The sequence below is a fragment of the Molothrus ater genome, chromosome 1 (genome assembly GCF_012460135.2).
Source record: "Molothrus ater isolate BHLD 08-10-18 breed brown headed cowbird chromosome 1, BPBGC_Mater_1.1, whole genome shotgun sequence".
NCBI lineage: Eukaryota > Metazoa > Chordata > Aves > Passeriformes > Icteridae > Molothrus > Molothrus ater.
Genome location: NC_050478.2, coordinates 4284459 through 4300994, shown reverse-complemented (window position 1 = coordinate 4300994; position 16536 = coordinate 4284459). Strand labels below are relative to the sequence as shown.

The 16536-nt window shown below is 41.9% G+C and overlaps 1 protein-coding gene across 3 annotated transcripts in view; it reads right to left on the bottom strand.

The window, feature by feature from the left end:
• The window catches only part of CRHR2 (corticotropin releasing hormone receptor 2), a 154119-nt gene that overhangs the window by 69461 nt on the left and 68122 nt on the right, over positions 1-16536 (bottom strand). For 2 of the 3 annotated variants that reach the window (XM_036406635.2, XM_036406637.2), the window contains one exon: positions 2181-2266. In XM_036406635.2, coding sequence (XP_036262528.1) covers positions 2181-2266 — 86 coding nt within the window. Of the gene's footprint in view, positions 1-2180; positions 2267-16536 lie in introns of those variants that run through there. The other variant, XM_036406638.2, reaches the window with a different exon arrangement.

Genomic DNA, 16536 nt, shown 5'->3' with positions numbered 1-16536 from the left:
TCATCTGTTTAAGAAACATGCTATTTAAGGAGTTTTAAGCTATCACCATAGCTGCAAAATTTTTAAAAGCCAAAACAGAGTAAAAGGAATAATCCTGTCCTCTAGTCACAACACTTCTCCAGCCTTTTCAAATAAAACCCCTCTGTATTTGCTTGTGCACAGACAGCCACTGTTGGGAGCCATGCAAACACATAATGAGTGTTATTAAAATGCAGCAGCCTTTTCCTGAGTGGCTGCAGCTCACTGCTCCCAGCTCAGGTTTCCTGTACCACCTAAGCCACACCACAGATCTCAAGTCTTGGCCCAGCTCTGCTCCCCATTCTCCAAATCAGCACTGGCTGCTCCACATCCCCTCTCTTGCTCCCTTTTAATACATGGCCAGTCTGTCCCTCCAGTGCCCCAGCTTGTGCTGGCCCCAGCGCTCCTGCAACAATGCACTGAGATGCTTTAGGGACCTGATTCATCCAAAAAAATGACCCAGCAGCAAGTTAGCTTTTAATTTTAAATGAGGATGAGGGGCTGCGCTGGGGTGGTCCCAGCTTAGGCTGGCCTAAATTGCCTTGGGAGCCTCTCCCCTGTGCTAGAACACCTTGAATGTCCCTCTGGGTGGCAGTCAGGTACTGGCACAACTTCTCCTAATTCCTAGAAGCCTCTAGGAAAAGGATGAGGGTTAAATTAGCCAGAGGGTAAGAACAGGTTCCTCCTCAGCAGCTGGTGTGTTATTTGTTTTCTGATTCACTGGAGAAAACCCAGACTGACCAAGCACATGGACCTTACAGGATGGATGCTGCACCACAGCCAAAGTACATCCTGGATCTTTGGGGTGCAGCACAGAGCCCCTGAGCACTAAATGTGGGATCTCATCTTCCTCCTCTCTGTCCCTGGCATGGCACAACTACAAGGACACAATGAATTGAATGAATCCCAATGATGCCTCAGCTTTTAGCTTCTATAGTTTCAGATTCTGTGCTGCTTTAGTGTGTGGATCTGGGCTTCATATCAGGGGATGCTGAGCTCTGTGCACAGAGCAGGGAGACAAAACAATTCCTGCTCCAGCTGGGCACCAAGGACAAATGATCCAAATCTCAGCCCAAGAGCACAAACCCCGTGGGCTGGAGAGAGAAAAACAAGCAGGGTGGGACTGCAGGGGCTAAAGCTGGAATGGGACAATGAACTGCAAGATGCAAATGGAGCAGAACTGATCCCAGGGAGAGACCCCAGGAGCGCTGGTGCATTTTGGGGCCATTTTGGTTCATCCTGGGTGCAGCCCTGGCTGGGCTCTTGTGCTGCCCAAGGTGCATCCATGGAGGCCTTTTAATAAATCTCTGCTTTATTCTTTAGCTCTGTCCAGCCTCTGTTCTAGGTCAGCCTTCCCAAAGCATCACCAAAACAAACAAGTCTGAGCTGCTGGGCTCCACCCTCGTTCCCAGAGGGAAAAGCCACTCCTGGCAGAGACAGCACAAAGCCTTTATGGGGTTGTGTCCCACCACAACACTCAACACAAGAGGAAGAGGAAGAGCATGAAGGGCTTGAAGGCTTAAACTGTGTGAGGGTGAATGTCTCTGAGACATATGAAAACAAAAGGGCTTTGCATAATTCCTCACAGCCCTTCTGAAGGAACTTAATCCCATATGCTAATTTAAATCCGATAACTCTTATCTCATGCAAGACTGATTCAATTTCTTAAAGACAGCTGGGTCCTGAGTCTACTTCTTATGTATTTTTTCTGTTGCTGCCCCTTTACATATTTGCTTAAGGAGAAATGACATTGAGATCTGTAAAGGTCAGTTGTTGATGAGACCTCAGAATGGGCAGATATAGGGTGGAATCAGCTGGCTGAACTTATTTTTTAGTGCCAAAGAGGCTTTAGGTCTTATTGTTATTATTGCTAACATTTACTGTAGCAGCTGTAGGCTCTGAACAAAGCTAGGAAAAATCTGCATAAACACACATCATCAGGGACAGAGTGAGATAAAGCATCCTTTTTTAAGAAAACATGTGAGTAGGGGATATGGAGAGAGGATAAGTGATTTGCCTCAATTCACAGGGAGGTTTTGTTGCAGAGACAGAAATGGAATCTCTTTCAGAGGTCCCAAATTAGCACGTTAACCTTAAGTTTGGTTTTGCATTCATTTATGCTGAGAAATCTCATTGAGAAGAATGAAGGGAAAAATACAGACCTTGTCATCCAGAATAGGCTCGCACTGAGAGTAGTTTATCTTGGAAGCCCATGTCCCATTGCCCAGGCATTCTCTGTAGGCATTTCCTGGTACAGACCAAAATAAAAGAGAGATGAACACTCTGTGCTGGACTTAGAACAGCTTAGACATTTCACAGGTTCAAGACAAGACTGACAGAACAGATTATTTACAAGGCAAATCAACTTATCCCACCTCTGTGATGACTGGAGCAACCCACTCAGAAGAGGAGAAATAAATAACAAACACATCTACAGACCATGAGTATTTAAAGGTATTTATTAATAGCTTTTTCTTACAGAATATCAGTTCAGAAGACAGCAAAGGTATGAGAACACTTCAACTGAAACCACGCCTGGTGTTGTCCCAAGGTGCCAGTTCTCACAGATCCTAAGTGAAAATCACAAATTGCCAAAGCAGAGATTTAATGTCCAAATTCAACATCACCCTGCAGGGCTCTGGGAACTACACATGGGAATACTGGAGTGAAGAGGGGAGTTCAATTTCTGGCAAGCACACTCTTCATCCCAAGGAATTCTAAGAGAAAACTGCAGTTTTCCTGTACAAACCTTCCTCCACTCCTCAAAGGCACATCCAATCCCAAGAAAGAGGCTCTTGGTTTTTTTCCATTCTTATTTTGATCTGTTTCTTAGAAACAAGAGAATTAAAATAAAACAGGAAATCCAAGAAGATCCCCAAAGGACCAATACAGGCAACTTCCTGATGGACTCTTCATGATGTTGTTGCTGCCCTTTACCCAATTTCTTTTTGAGCCTTTGCCACGGTCATTTAGTGCAGGAAAATCAAATGGTCCTAAATGTGCTGCTGACACCAGCCTTTGAAAAAGGTCAAGAGACTTTTGAAAAGGTGCTTTTGAAAAAGTTAAAAAGACTTTTGAAAAGGTCCTTTTTCTTACTGAGAAGGGAAGTCAACAAATAACAGTCCCTGCAGATGCTCCAGATGACACTGTACCTGCACACATCACTGAATTTCTCATTGCTGGTGTCCAGAGACACTTTTCCACAGCTCCTTTTTGGAGTGATAAGGACAAACCAAACAAAACAGTCTGAGTGGAGTTCAGGTGATAGGATCTGATTTACATCCCTAAAAGCCCTTGCATTTGTCCCCTCCTTTGGCCAGTGCTGAGGCTCCCTGTGCAGGACTGTTGCTGACTTTGAGCCTCTGTAGCAAACTCCTGACTCTCCAGATGAGCTGATGCTTAGTCGGATGCCGAGTCCCACTTCCAGAGTACTGCTCATATGAAGCCATCATTTTATTCATTCAAACCCTTGTTTTACTCATTCTGACTCTTCATTTTCCCTGGTTGTATCCCTCCAGCTCAGCTGTGGAGAGCACAAACACAATCCGTGCTGAGAGGCACTGGGGATGCACAACCCACATCAGTGCAGCTCCCTGAGCTGTCACAGCACATCTCCCACAGGGTGAGGGCATGAATAGGAGGGGAAAAATCAAACTCTGAACTTCTCTTGTCCAGGATCTCCTCCAGTATCAGTCGTTTCTCAGCACCAGCAGCAAGCAGATCTGGCTTCTGGGAACCTCTCATCCAAACTCCAGCTGTCATTGCTAATTTATACTCCACAGTAAAGCTCTTCTCTCTTCTCTTCTCTTCCCTGAACTTCCCTTCCCTGAACTTCCCTTCCCCCTTCCTCTCTCTCTCTTTTTCTCTCCCTCTCTCTTTTTTAATGACAAAATGCAGCTCTTTTATTCAGTGCTTTGAAGGAGAAACATCTCCTTTATTGGGTGAGGTAAGACCTACACTGGAGGCACGTGGAGGAAGCAGCTTTGTTCCAGCACTGTGTGCAGAAAGACACTGGATTAAGTTCAGTTTTTCTTAGTGACTGTCACAAAAAAAAAAAAAAAGGAAAAAAAAAAGGCAGAATCATAATTGAGAACTCCACTGTAGAAACAAACAATGAACACCCAAGAAGAAAAGAACACTTACACGATCTTTCTAGGGCAACAAGAGCTAATAATAAAGAAATGTAGCTATTAGCACTAATTTTTTCCTAGTTGAAAAACAATTGTGTAAAATCTCATTTTCCTAGACAAATGACATACTGAAGAACTCAGAATACTTTATCTTATAATTTCCCCTTCCTTCCTGACTTTATTTTCAAGAAGGAATACACCAAATAGAGATTTGGTTGTTAAAAGATGTGGTTATTTGTGCTCTGTGTGCACTTGCACTTGTTTATTATATAATATATTAATATTGTATAACATAATAATATACTGTTATTGTAAAACACAATAATATATTGTCATTGTAAAACACAACTGGACAAGGAGATTGAATGTTCATGCAAATGAATAATGAGCAGTAGATGAGTCAGGATGGCACAGGCAGCACTCAGCTCTTGACACATCATCCAATATTCACTCCTGGGCCTCAGTCCATGGTCTCTCCTTCCACTTTAAAAATGCTGATTTCCTTTTCTTGTAGATTAGGGGCTCTTGGTTTCTTCTGCCTAATCATCAAGTCCAGGAGACAGGCAGGGAGGTAAAAGGGAACTGCTTGGACAGAAAGGAATATGCAGGAGTGCTCAGGGTTTCCAGCTTCCACAGAATGGATTTCAGCCCCTCCAGGCTGCAAATGCATCATCCTGTTTCCCCAAGGGCTGACTCAGGGGTGTTGATCAGAGTCATACTCCACCAGGAAAGCCAAGGACAGCAGGCAGAGCCCAGTCACACTGTGGTGTTTTCGGGGTCCCCAGGACAAAGGAGGAATTGAGAATGTGACTCCATGTTCTTAGAAGGCTTATATTATATTATATTACATTATACTGTTATAAAACTATATTAAAGAATAGAGAAAGGATACAGACAGAAGGTTACAAGGAATGATCATGAAAACTTGTGACTGCTTCCAGAGTCCCAACACAGCCTGACCCCGTTTGGTCATTAAGTAAAAACAATTCACATGAAACCAATCAAACAACCACCTGTTGGATAAACAATCTCCATGCCACATTCCAAAGCAGCAAAACAGGGAGAAGCAATCAGATAATTATTGTTTTCTTTCTTCTCTGAGGCTTCTCAGCTTCCCAGGAGAAGAAATCCTGGCGAAGGGATTTTTCCAGAAAATATGATGGTAACAACACATAACAGCAGCAGCACCATTCACAGCTCTCCTGGACTCTGAGGTGATGTAAAAGGGGTCTCTACCCCTGAAAAACCTCATTCCACACCACAAAAAGGCAGGTAAAAATTCTGAGCACGGCCACAGCAAAGCCTTGGCAGGAATACGGCTGGGATACCCAACTCTCCCTGACTCCAGCTCTTGGGAAAGTCCAGCTCAGTCTATTATTTTATAGCTCTTAACAGAATATATCCAGATAAACAACCTAACACCCACAGAAATGTCTCACTTTTATGTATTTATACACACACACCCACACTGCAGAGAGCCTGAATTTTATTCTTAGTGGAGTAGAACCATTTAAGAGCAAGTGAGAAATTCAAGGTGGAGAGCAAAAGTTCCTTGAATAAAGAAGAAAATTAGTGTTGGATTGTTGGGTTTGTGGGTTTTTTTTGTTTGTTTCTGTTAAGCTTGGGATTGAAGTGTTTGAGATTATATTTTGTGTTTAGATTTAGATGTTGATTATTTCTTATTTATATTATAGTTTTATAGTATTTTGTCTGCTATTTTATAACAGACAAAAAACAAATCCCAAAAATACCACTGACACACGACATAATTAAAAACTTAAAACAAACAATAAAAGAGAGTAATCTAAACTCTCCATACTTCAAAAAACTATTAAAGAACACTTTCTGCCATTATGATCTAGTACCTCATGACTACAGACATATCACCACCACAATTTTAACAGATTCACAATACATACTATAAAAAGTCAAATAAAGAGAAATTCTTACTACAGTAATAAAGTCTTATATTAGAAACATTGTATTTATCAAAATACTTATAAATAGAAACATTGCATTTATCAAAAAAAAAAAAAAACCCAGACTGTGATAATCACAACTCTGTCTGTTTGCAGGGTAAATAGGACTTTTAAGGAACTCCAACATCTTTGTTGTTTCAATAAAAAGAAAAAAAGAAAAAGCTGATCACGCTAGATTTGAGCCCATACATCAATAATAATGGAAAGTGATTTTCAACTCACATGGAAGAACATGAGGGAAACTCAGACTTTTATTTACCCATTTGAAGGACTCCTCACACTCTGCTGTTTGATGAAGGGGGGAGACATCCAAACTCTGTTTCCAGTTTTCCCATAGCTCTCCTCAGCATCCCTGAGACTCAGCACCACCATTACCAGAATAATTCTGGGAAAACTTGCATGGGATGAGAGCAGTTTTCCACAAATCAGCTCAAGGACCTTTGTCCTAAACAGAAATGTGTCTTTTGGACATCTGAACTCATGTAAAATGAATTCCACCTCAATTTATTTCACTTTATTAAGAACACTGCCAGAGACTATTCTGAAGAGCCCTCAGTGTGTGTCTAAACAGAAAATGGAGCAGCAACATCCAATATTTGTCATCCTAGCTGTGATTTGTCCCCTCCTTAGAATCCACTGACAATTTTTTGCTGTGAGGGTGACAGAACACTGGAAGAGGCTGCCCAGGGAGGTTGTGGAGTCTCCCTTTTTGAAGATACTTAAAACCTTTTTAAGACACGCTCCTGGGCAACTGGCTGCAGGTGGATCTCAGCCATCCTGTGGTTCTGTGATTAACTGCATAAAATTATCCTCTGGAACAGCTTGATAACACAGCTCAGGTACAATGTTCTACATCAGCTTATGAGGTAAAACCTAACCCTTAATTTCATTTTACATCAGCTTATGAGGTAAAACCTAACCCTTAATTTCATTTCGAACTGCAGAGGATGTTGCATTTCCGAGTGCGGTATGCAAAGGGAAGCGTTTGAGGAGTGGTATTTTTGTATTTTTCTTTTTTTATTGACCCTGCTGAAGAGCACACAGCCTTTCAGGTAGTGGTAACTCAATATGTATGGATTGGCCTGGTGGCAGGCTGGTGTTTAGTCAGTAAAAGGCCATTAAAAGCACGACACAAACAGGAGACAGGAGCACTGGGTGAAGGTAAGTGGATGCCATTCTCAGCAGGGAGTTCACCACCTCCTCCCAGCCATTAGTGAGTGAAAGACAATTCCAGACACTGCAGGCAGGCACTGCCATCATGCATCTTGTCCCTTACTACTGGAACTAAACTGGTTTTGAAAGAGATTTTACTTGTCTTGCCACGTTTCACATAGATGACTTTTTGACAAGGTTTACATTTCCAGTTATCATTAAAATGGAAATCTGACTTCTCTGGCTATTTATGCCTCTCATCTGGCTATTTATGCCTCTCATCTCATGGATTCTACAGAGTGGCCACGGAATCCTGAGCCAAGTTCATCAGCTACTGGAGGGAAGAGAATAAATGGAAAAATGAATAAATAAATAAGACAGCCTATTAATCCCTGAGCTGAGGGTATGTGGCTGCTTTGGCAGCTTGCTGATCCATGGCAGCTGTCAGCTGAGCTGAAATGAAGGGTCCTTCCATCAGAAAACCAGAACACCCCTGAACACACTCCCTAGAACACAGAGGGGTTTGGGAAGTGGGGTTGGGGGTGACTGTGGCACAGACTCAGGAATTTTCAGTAATTATTTTGTAAAACTCTTACAGACAGTCTGGTAAATCTCTCCACTGTGATTCTTATTTGTTAATATCCTATATCTACTTTTTTTTTTCTCACTTTTTAAGACAACTATTAAACTGGTTTTGCCTCTGATCTAGCTGAGCAATTTGCCATCCTTTTCAGGCTAGGTTAGTTCTGCATATTTGCCACAGGTGGAGTTCAAATTTATAATTTTGGAATATCAGCTTTCAGCCAGTCTTGTCCACATCTCACTAATCCCTTCCTGCTCTGGCTTCAGGGCACAGCCCAGCAGCCCATGGTGCCCCCAACATGAAGGTGTTTATGCCGAATTTTCCAATGGAAAAGAAGCCCAAGTAAGTGAGATTTCCCCTTAGATATAAATTAAAATAGTTTCTGTGATATGCTGGTCTGTTAAATCAGAAGAGACAGTTGAGAAATCCTGCTTTGTCTCAATGCCATGATTAAAGCTGGATACCATCTTCTGAGCTGAATAAATGGATTTTGAAATGCACAGTTTTGGGACAGCAAAAATGCCCAAAATATCCCAGTGTCCAATGTTGCAGCCTAGGAGTTGCTCACAATACAGAGCTCAACTTTTGTCTCTTCCAATATTGGATTTCATGAGGAATTCAAACCCAGTTTAAAGGATTCCTATTTTCCAAGGAGTTCTAATCACTGGAACATTGCAAGATTCTCCCAGTGTCTCCTCCAAACAATTTGTATTCATTTAATGTTCAAGACATTTTGCTTGGTATTAGGCAAAAAATTTTTCTCTTGGGTACTTATCCACCATGATCCCCAGTAAATCCAGCAGGAACTGCATGATACAAATTCCTCAGATTGGCTGCCCAGATTTCACAGGAGTCTGATCAAATGAGACAGAAAAAAACCTGTGTTGCATAAGGCACACATCCCTTCATGTATAGACTATTCTTAGCCCCTTTTCAAAGTCTCAGAAAAACAGCAAGCTTCTAAAAATAGGGGCTGAATCATGGGGCTATAAATTATTTATTCATGTGCCACACTCCCTCTTTGGTGCTTTATTTTTTCCTGATTGTTGCAGTGACAACTCGAGCCAGGTAGGATTCACAAAGCATCAGGACAATTGCTCACTATTTCTAGAAATTGTAAGTGACAGCAGCATAGAACTGTGACATCCAGGAGACTGGAAAAAAATAAAATAATCTCTCTCCACATATTTTATTTGTGAATGAGGGATATTCTGACAAAAATAAGGAGAGGCAAGAACAGTTATCCAACTGATGCTCATTGTACATCAGCCAACATCAGCTTGAAAGCCAAGAGGTTTTCTCTGGATGTCACAGCTGGGTTTTTTTAATTTGTACAGAAATATAATGCACTTATAGGAGAGTCTTGGAAGGCAGATAAATCATAATTTAGGCAAGAAATGTTCCCCTAGAAAAATATTTCTAAACTCAGCTCTGTCTGGCTCAGCGCGATGTGTCCTCAGGCTTTCAAGCACATTAAAAATGTTGATGAGGTTTCTATTGTTTTCCTTTGCCAAGAAATCCTAAAAAGGTTTGCAAGAACCTCGAGCAGCCTAATTATGCTCACTTGCTGCATTGATTTCCCATCAGCTGAAGAGCTCAAGAGGCTCACCCAGGTCACAGAACAGGTCAAAAGCAAAAGCAGGAACAGAACCTTTCAGAAATTTAGAAGTGCTCCAGGCTCCTTCAGAGCACTCTGTGGGTTTCTAGCCCAAGGCACCCTCTGTTGGACCTACAGAGATTGAGGGCACCTGAGGTACTCAGTTCTGTTTGTACAGAGGATCACAGAATATTCTGGGCTGGAAAAGAGTTTAAAATGATCCAGTTCCACTCCCTGCCATGGCAGGGACACCTTCCACTAGACCAGGGTGCTCCAAGCCCTGTCCAGCCTGGTCTTGGACTCTCCTTGGCCCAGGCTGGGGCTCCTGACAGTGGCATTAGGAACATCCCACAGACTAAATTGTGCAGAACTGGCAGAAAAGTGGCTCTTTTCAACCTTGTGCAGTGAAATACCTGCTAATGTAAAGCTTCTCACAAAAAATACCACACATTCTGTTTGACTTTCTGATCCCCACATAGTTCACCTCAGGAAACACAATTTCTTCCAATATTTTTCACTCCTTGTGCCTTCAGGGTTAACGAAAACTGTTCCATAAAATACAGCTTTTTTAATAGCAAATACTCTGTTTCATCACAGCTTTGTTTTGAATTGTTTCAGGATTGAGGTGTGGGCACTGACAGGCAAATCCCAAAGTTGCCCTTTCCCAAGACAATCACTCCTGAGAAGGATGATCTAGGAATCATCCTGAAGCTGCCTTCCTCATCCCAAATTGCTTATAGCTCCTGCGATAACCCTCCTATTAATACCTGAATAATAAAAGAATTAGTATTCAAATATATCATTATTATCCCTACGTTACATTAACTTCCTTAAGAAATTATTTCATGGCTTGTGATTGAGGAAACTCTTTTTCTGAAATGTTACAGAAACTGCTGAGGAACACCCAGCAGACAGGCAGAGAAAACCCAGTGAAGAGGCTCAGCAGCACTTGACAAATGCTTGGTTAATCCTGCCTGCAGCCTCCCAAGGCTTTGTGCAATTTGCAGGAAAAGCCCTGAGACAGCACAACCCCAGGTGTGAGCATACACAGAACACAAAGGTTTCCAGCTCAGACCTCCATGTATCTTTTAAAAGAAAGATAAAAGAAGGAGATTACAAAGCACAGGTTATTCCTCAGGTTATCATCTTTTGCCTTCACCTGTTTTTCAGCGCAAGAAAAAAAAAAAAGAGAAAAAAAAAAGCCCAACAAAATATAGAAGTCAAACCAAACTCCCAACCCAAACCAGTTCACTTTTAGCTGAACGGAAATCAGAAATTGTATAACGCCCCAAAACCCTATTGAAAATAAAATTCTGGCTGGGCTTATTTCCACACCCAGTTACTCAAATTAATCTCTCCTGACAAGCCCGGTGTCACACAAAAGAAGATGCACAGACATCACTTGTACTTCAGCAAGTCACTGACACTTGGATTGCTGGAAACTACAAGAACACCCAGGAGAGTCTGTGGGAAATGGATTTATGGAAAATTTCTGAAGTTTGACAGAAGGTTTACATACTGTGTATTTGTATGTAAACTTTGAGATAAGAAATATTGACTTAGACTGGATGTTATGGAATGGGATATATATTGTTGAGAGAGAAATTGAATTAGAAATAAGTTTTAAAGGATGGTTTTATAAATAAGATTAGATATTTTTAAGAATAGAACTATGGAAGATGTATCATAGTAGCACTTACGAGGGGTAATTTTAGATGATTGGTTTTCAAGTATTGACAGTATGGTGTGGTAAAAGTTGATAGGTTAAGAAATGCTTATAATGTATGGTAATTAAGAAATAGTTGGGTTTTGATTGTGATGGTCCTACTTGTCCTAGTCTTACACTGCTCTCTGCAGAGGAGCTCAAGATTAATCCATTTAAACTCTGATGTCCTGATGCAGATGCTGATGTGTGAGTGAAGGTTCCAATGTCCATCCTGCAGACCTACTATTGAGGTCACCTGTCATGTCCATGGTATCTACTCAACCCAGGCCATTAAACTGTACTAAATCCCCAAATTTAAGCTAATTAATTGATCTCAAGATTGCAGCCAGCACAGTTGAGACAGATTCAGCTGATCCATGGCCATTCACTTTATGGAGCTGAGCTGTTCTTCCATTGACCCCACACTGACAACAGGAGGGATTTAATCACCTACAGCAAATAGAACCCTCTTCAATCCTAAATTTAGGTGCTTGGGGTAAACAAAACACTGGCCTGGATGGGTCTGTAATTTGATGTGGAACAATCGCTTTATGTTTATTTTAAAGACTTTCTTCATTTGACTCTGAGTAATGCAATTTTTGTTTTAAGGAAGACGCTATCATCCAACCTGTGTTTGCATGGATCATGCACAAATTACCAGGAAAGATTCCCCAGCCCAGAACACTTCCACCTGCATGGAGAGGGAACTTCCACGTACACAGCTCCCTAAAAAACAGAAAGGTGTAGTCTAAGAAAATGTTCTTCCTGCTGGTTAGTCCAAGAGGTCAATAACTCTTCCTTTGTTGTGCAGTGGCAGTGAATTCCTGCAGGGCACCAGGAGCAGGAAAGGCATCACCCAGGGCTGCAGCACCATTTGTTTCTGAGCCTGACACACGAGGAGAGCACAGAGCCATGAAACTCCCTCCCTAACCCCCCTTCTGGAAGGCTGGGAGGGCACAGGCTGGTAATGATGTTTCATCTTTATGGCAATTGCTTCTTAGCTGAAATTCAAAATTCAATTAGTCACCTGGCATAATTACTGAATGCACAGAGAGATGGCAATGATAATGAGAGGTGTAACTCTACTTTATTACCTATAGTAAAGCACTGTGGGACTGAGAGACTCTAACTGATTAACACAGGAGGGAGAGCAAAGGAGCTGGAGGCTGGAGTTTAGGACAGATGACTGGAGAAGACAATTTGCACAACCCCTTGAAAGAAAGGAGTATGTGCAGCCCCCCTCTGCTTTAGTTCTTGCCTTAGCAAAGTGGGAATGTGGGAAGCAATACTCTTCTCAGAGAGCTTTCACTGCCTGGAATTTATTCAGGAATTTGAGTGGAAGTCACAAAAGCAAAGCACAGCAGCTGTAGGGATGGCTTGTGATGTAGCAGAGACTCAGTGTTCACTGGGAATAATCCTGACCTGCTCTTAGAACTCTGCAAAAATAATGAGAAAGGTAGCTGAGAAAAAGAGAGATGAGAGCAGGTTCCAAAATGCACCCATTCATGTGGTATTTGGCTGGAAAGGTTCAAATACCTTTTGTCAAGGAATTCACATGAAACCTCTGGTCCAGCAGCAGAGGCTGTGAGAGGAAAGCAGCACACAGGAGAGACAGAAAATAAGAGCTGAGAGGAAATATCACACACAACACAGGGATTGAGTTAGGCTAAAAGGCCAGGAGGATCTGCAAAACCTGATTATTATCCCTGAGTCAGCACTGGGGGTTTGCCTACACCACAGGAACCACAACAGTTGCTTGGCCTTACAGGGATTCTCTTTGTTAGGTGGTTTTGGGTCGGTTTTTTTTGGTTTATTTTTCCATTTCAAACCATTGTCCAGATCATACATCCAGCATTTTATAAGAATCCTTGCCTTTTAAAAACCCCAGCCCTACGGGATGATTCAGACAGGTCCTGTCACACTTGCACATCTTGGGACAAAAACACAACATCCGCTGCTGTCAGCTCGTGCTGTGTGTGCTTGCCAGGAAGTTCCTGTGTTTTCCCCAAGCCTAAATATTCATCAGGAGAAGGCAGGCAAGAAACAGACTGTCTGCAAGACAAAAAAACCCTGCAAACATCAGACCAGTGACCATTTGCCAAAGCAGCCCCTGCCAGCTTTCATAGCAAAGCCTAATATAGGAACATAAGAAATTCCAGATGTTTCTTGGCAGATATGAGCCCATTCTGCTGAACCACATTTCCCCTTCTAATAATATAAGTTTAAAAAGGGGATGAGAATGGGCAAGTTCTCCCAATTTCTGTGAAGTGAACCTAAGGTGTCTGAATACAACCCTTTCTCTAACCAAACAATTTTGTGGGACAAGCAAAATATTCAGCAACATCACGAGGCTGAATTTTGTCTGTGGAGATTGCAGATGTGGGGGTTATAAATAGCTTCTTTAGGCCATCACAGACTAGGTTTGTCTGAGATAAGAAAGTCAAGTCCCTGCAGATACAGCGAAACACAGTAATTCCAAGTCTCAGAAACCTTTTACACACACTTAACAGTGTTACATTTTGCTGTGGGCTGTCCTTCCACATAAATTCCTTCTCCCACTGGGTGAAGGATAAGGTTTAAAAACAGCTCTTGCCAGGAGAAAGCAACACCTACCTCAGATCTTCTTTCTTACACAACCACAATGAGAAACAGGAAATTTTCATTAAATAAATTACAATAAGGAGCGCTGGGCTTTTGAGCTCCAGTTTTGCCTCCCTCTCAGTTCTTCTCTTCCCATCCTTGAAAACAGTGCCAAAAAGTTTATGGAATTATCACCCAGCACAGCACTGCTCTGGGGACCTCAGTGTCCAGAGATGCTTTATGTGCTGAGAAGGGCAGCAGGAGATAGCTGAGTTTGTAGATAAGGAATTGCTAGGCTGATGATGCTACTTGGATTTAAAAGTTCACCAACTGACCAACTGCTGAATCCCTCCAGGCTCCCCTTTCCGTACTTTATATTGTTGCTTCCATTGCTGCATTTCTAGACTTCCCCAAAACACAGCATGGAATATGAATCATGTGCCAGTCCTTCCCTCCAGGACAGCACTTATTGAAACTTAAAGTGAGATCAGAAACCTGAGAGAAATAATATTTCATATAATGTTTGCTAGTGCTGTACAGACACCAGGAAATTTGGTTTGCAAGTGATATCAAAAAGGAAGTGAAGAAGTACAAGATTAATTTTGAGAGGGAACTGTGAAGGACCATATTGTTCTGTAAGGGCTGTTTTCATGCCCACAGCATCTTATCAACCAGCAAATGCAGATCAGAGATATGCCTTTGGCTCTCTGAGGGTGAGATGGGACTGTCTGCACTGCTCCTGGGTTCTCTGCTTCAGCCCAGCTTCCCAAGACATCTCTCAGCCCCCACACAAATGATTCTCCACAAGAGATTCCCCCATGCACAAGGAGCTGAGTGATCACTTGTTGGCCAGGAAGACTTTGAATAATCTTCTGCAGAAGGCAGCTGGAAAAGAGGTGAAGAGGTTGTTCGCCTGCTATAAACTGATGAATACAATGCATCTCTCATTTGGGAAGCCTGCTGTTATGTGGGAAGGTGCTTTCTTATCAACTGGTAATGATTGTCTCTTTGGGGGTTTGAAATGTCATGGGAGGGAGAAAGAGAATTTTAAAACCTCTTCTAATTTTATAGCACATAAAATGCTGTCAGCACATGCTGTGACAGTCTAAGAAAAGCATTTCACCAGCTTCATTTCTTGGCTAAACTCCCTGATGAATTTTAAGATCCTGAGCTTATTTCAAGCAGGAATGATAAGTGGGCCACCTCTAAAGCATCCCATGTGGTTTTGGGTTCCCTGCAGCCTGGCAAACGTGGTGTGGCAGCTCCAACATCATCACACACATCTTTTAAAGATCCACATACCTGTGATCTCAGTGCTGCCTGAACCACTCAAACAGCTCTGGGAACTGCAGGAAATAGGAGGATTCATTCTCCATGCAGTTCCACAATGCTAAGATGTGGATGGAAAGGATAAATCATCTCACACTGCCACTGATCACTGCACACCCTGCACATCTTTACAAGCAGGGCATTAATATTAGGGTTGTCATATAAATCTCACAGTACAAAAAAGGACAGAACAGCTCTCTCCCCATCCCATAAATATTCTAGACCCCTCTCAGAGCACTAAAATGACACCTGTCACTGTTTCAGCTCAGCTCAGTGTTTTCCTCAACATTCTTTCCCTATACTTCACTTTTTCCCTTTTTTTCTAAAGCTGATATGAACATCTTCTCTTCAAATCTAGAAATTTCCAGACCCCAAATTTGCTGGTTTAACCATGCCACAGATTTATGTACCACCTTCCTGGGACATGGTCCTGACATAAACACTGGCACCAGGGATTTGGCAATGGCACAATAAATCTGACCTGGACTGAAATTAAACAATAAAAGAGGGAAGCAGGGCAGTCTTCTTATGCCAACACCATCCCTAAAGAAATGCTGCATCCAGCAAGGACATAAGCCAAGAACTGGAGGTGCAGGAAATGTTCCAAGTGTTCCAACGAGGATAAAAGAGTTGGTGATGCTTCAGCACTTCCCAGATTTAGTTTAATACAGGTAACTGCAGGAAGGGCTAGAAGGGAGGATGCTGCAGAAAGCTCCCATCATTCAGAGCTGGATTTTCTTGCTCCTTAAATACCTGATGGTTTTGTGTCGTGCTGATGTAGAAGATGGGGCCTGATTGGTTGTTTATGTAATGCAGGAAGAGTTTTAGAAATTAGATGGGAAAAAGGTCTCTTAAAAAAGATTTACCATCTCCTTCAACAAAGAGCAATTAGATCAGGTAAAATATGTTTGGAAGTGCTCATTCACCTCAGAGAAATGTTTAGTGCTCATAATTCACTTTCACTTAGCTGAGACTGCATTTAGACATTTACTGACTTTGGCAACAGATTTTCTCAGATCTTCTCTTATGACAAGAAAAACTACTGAAAACTCATACATTACATCTCTTACACTGAGGCAGATTTATCCTCAATGCCATTTGCTTTTCAACTACAAAACGAGCTCCCCAAGAGCAAATTTAGTGAGCAATATTTAACCACTGGGTAGTCAAGTGAGGACTGCTTAATTGATATTCTCCTTGGTACCAAACCATAAAACCTTAAATCCCAAGCTTGCCACAAATGTGGTGTAGAATACAAAAAAAGAAAAAAAATATCCTACAGACAACAGGAAAAGAAGATGCTTGAACGAGCAGATGAACTGCTTTGGACTTCAAAGAACCCAAAGTGCATGAAAAAATGTCTGAAATGTTAACACATTTCAAATTAATTCAGCTTTAGACTTCCTCTGCCAAGTAATAATGAGCTACTGGTATATCAAACGTGGGAAAGGTGAGATGGTGAT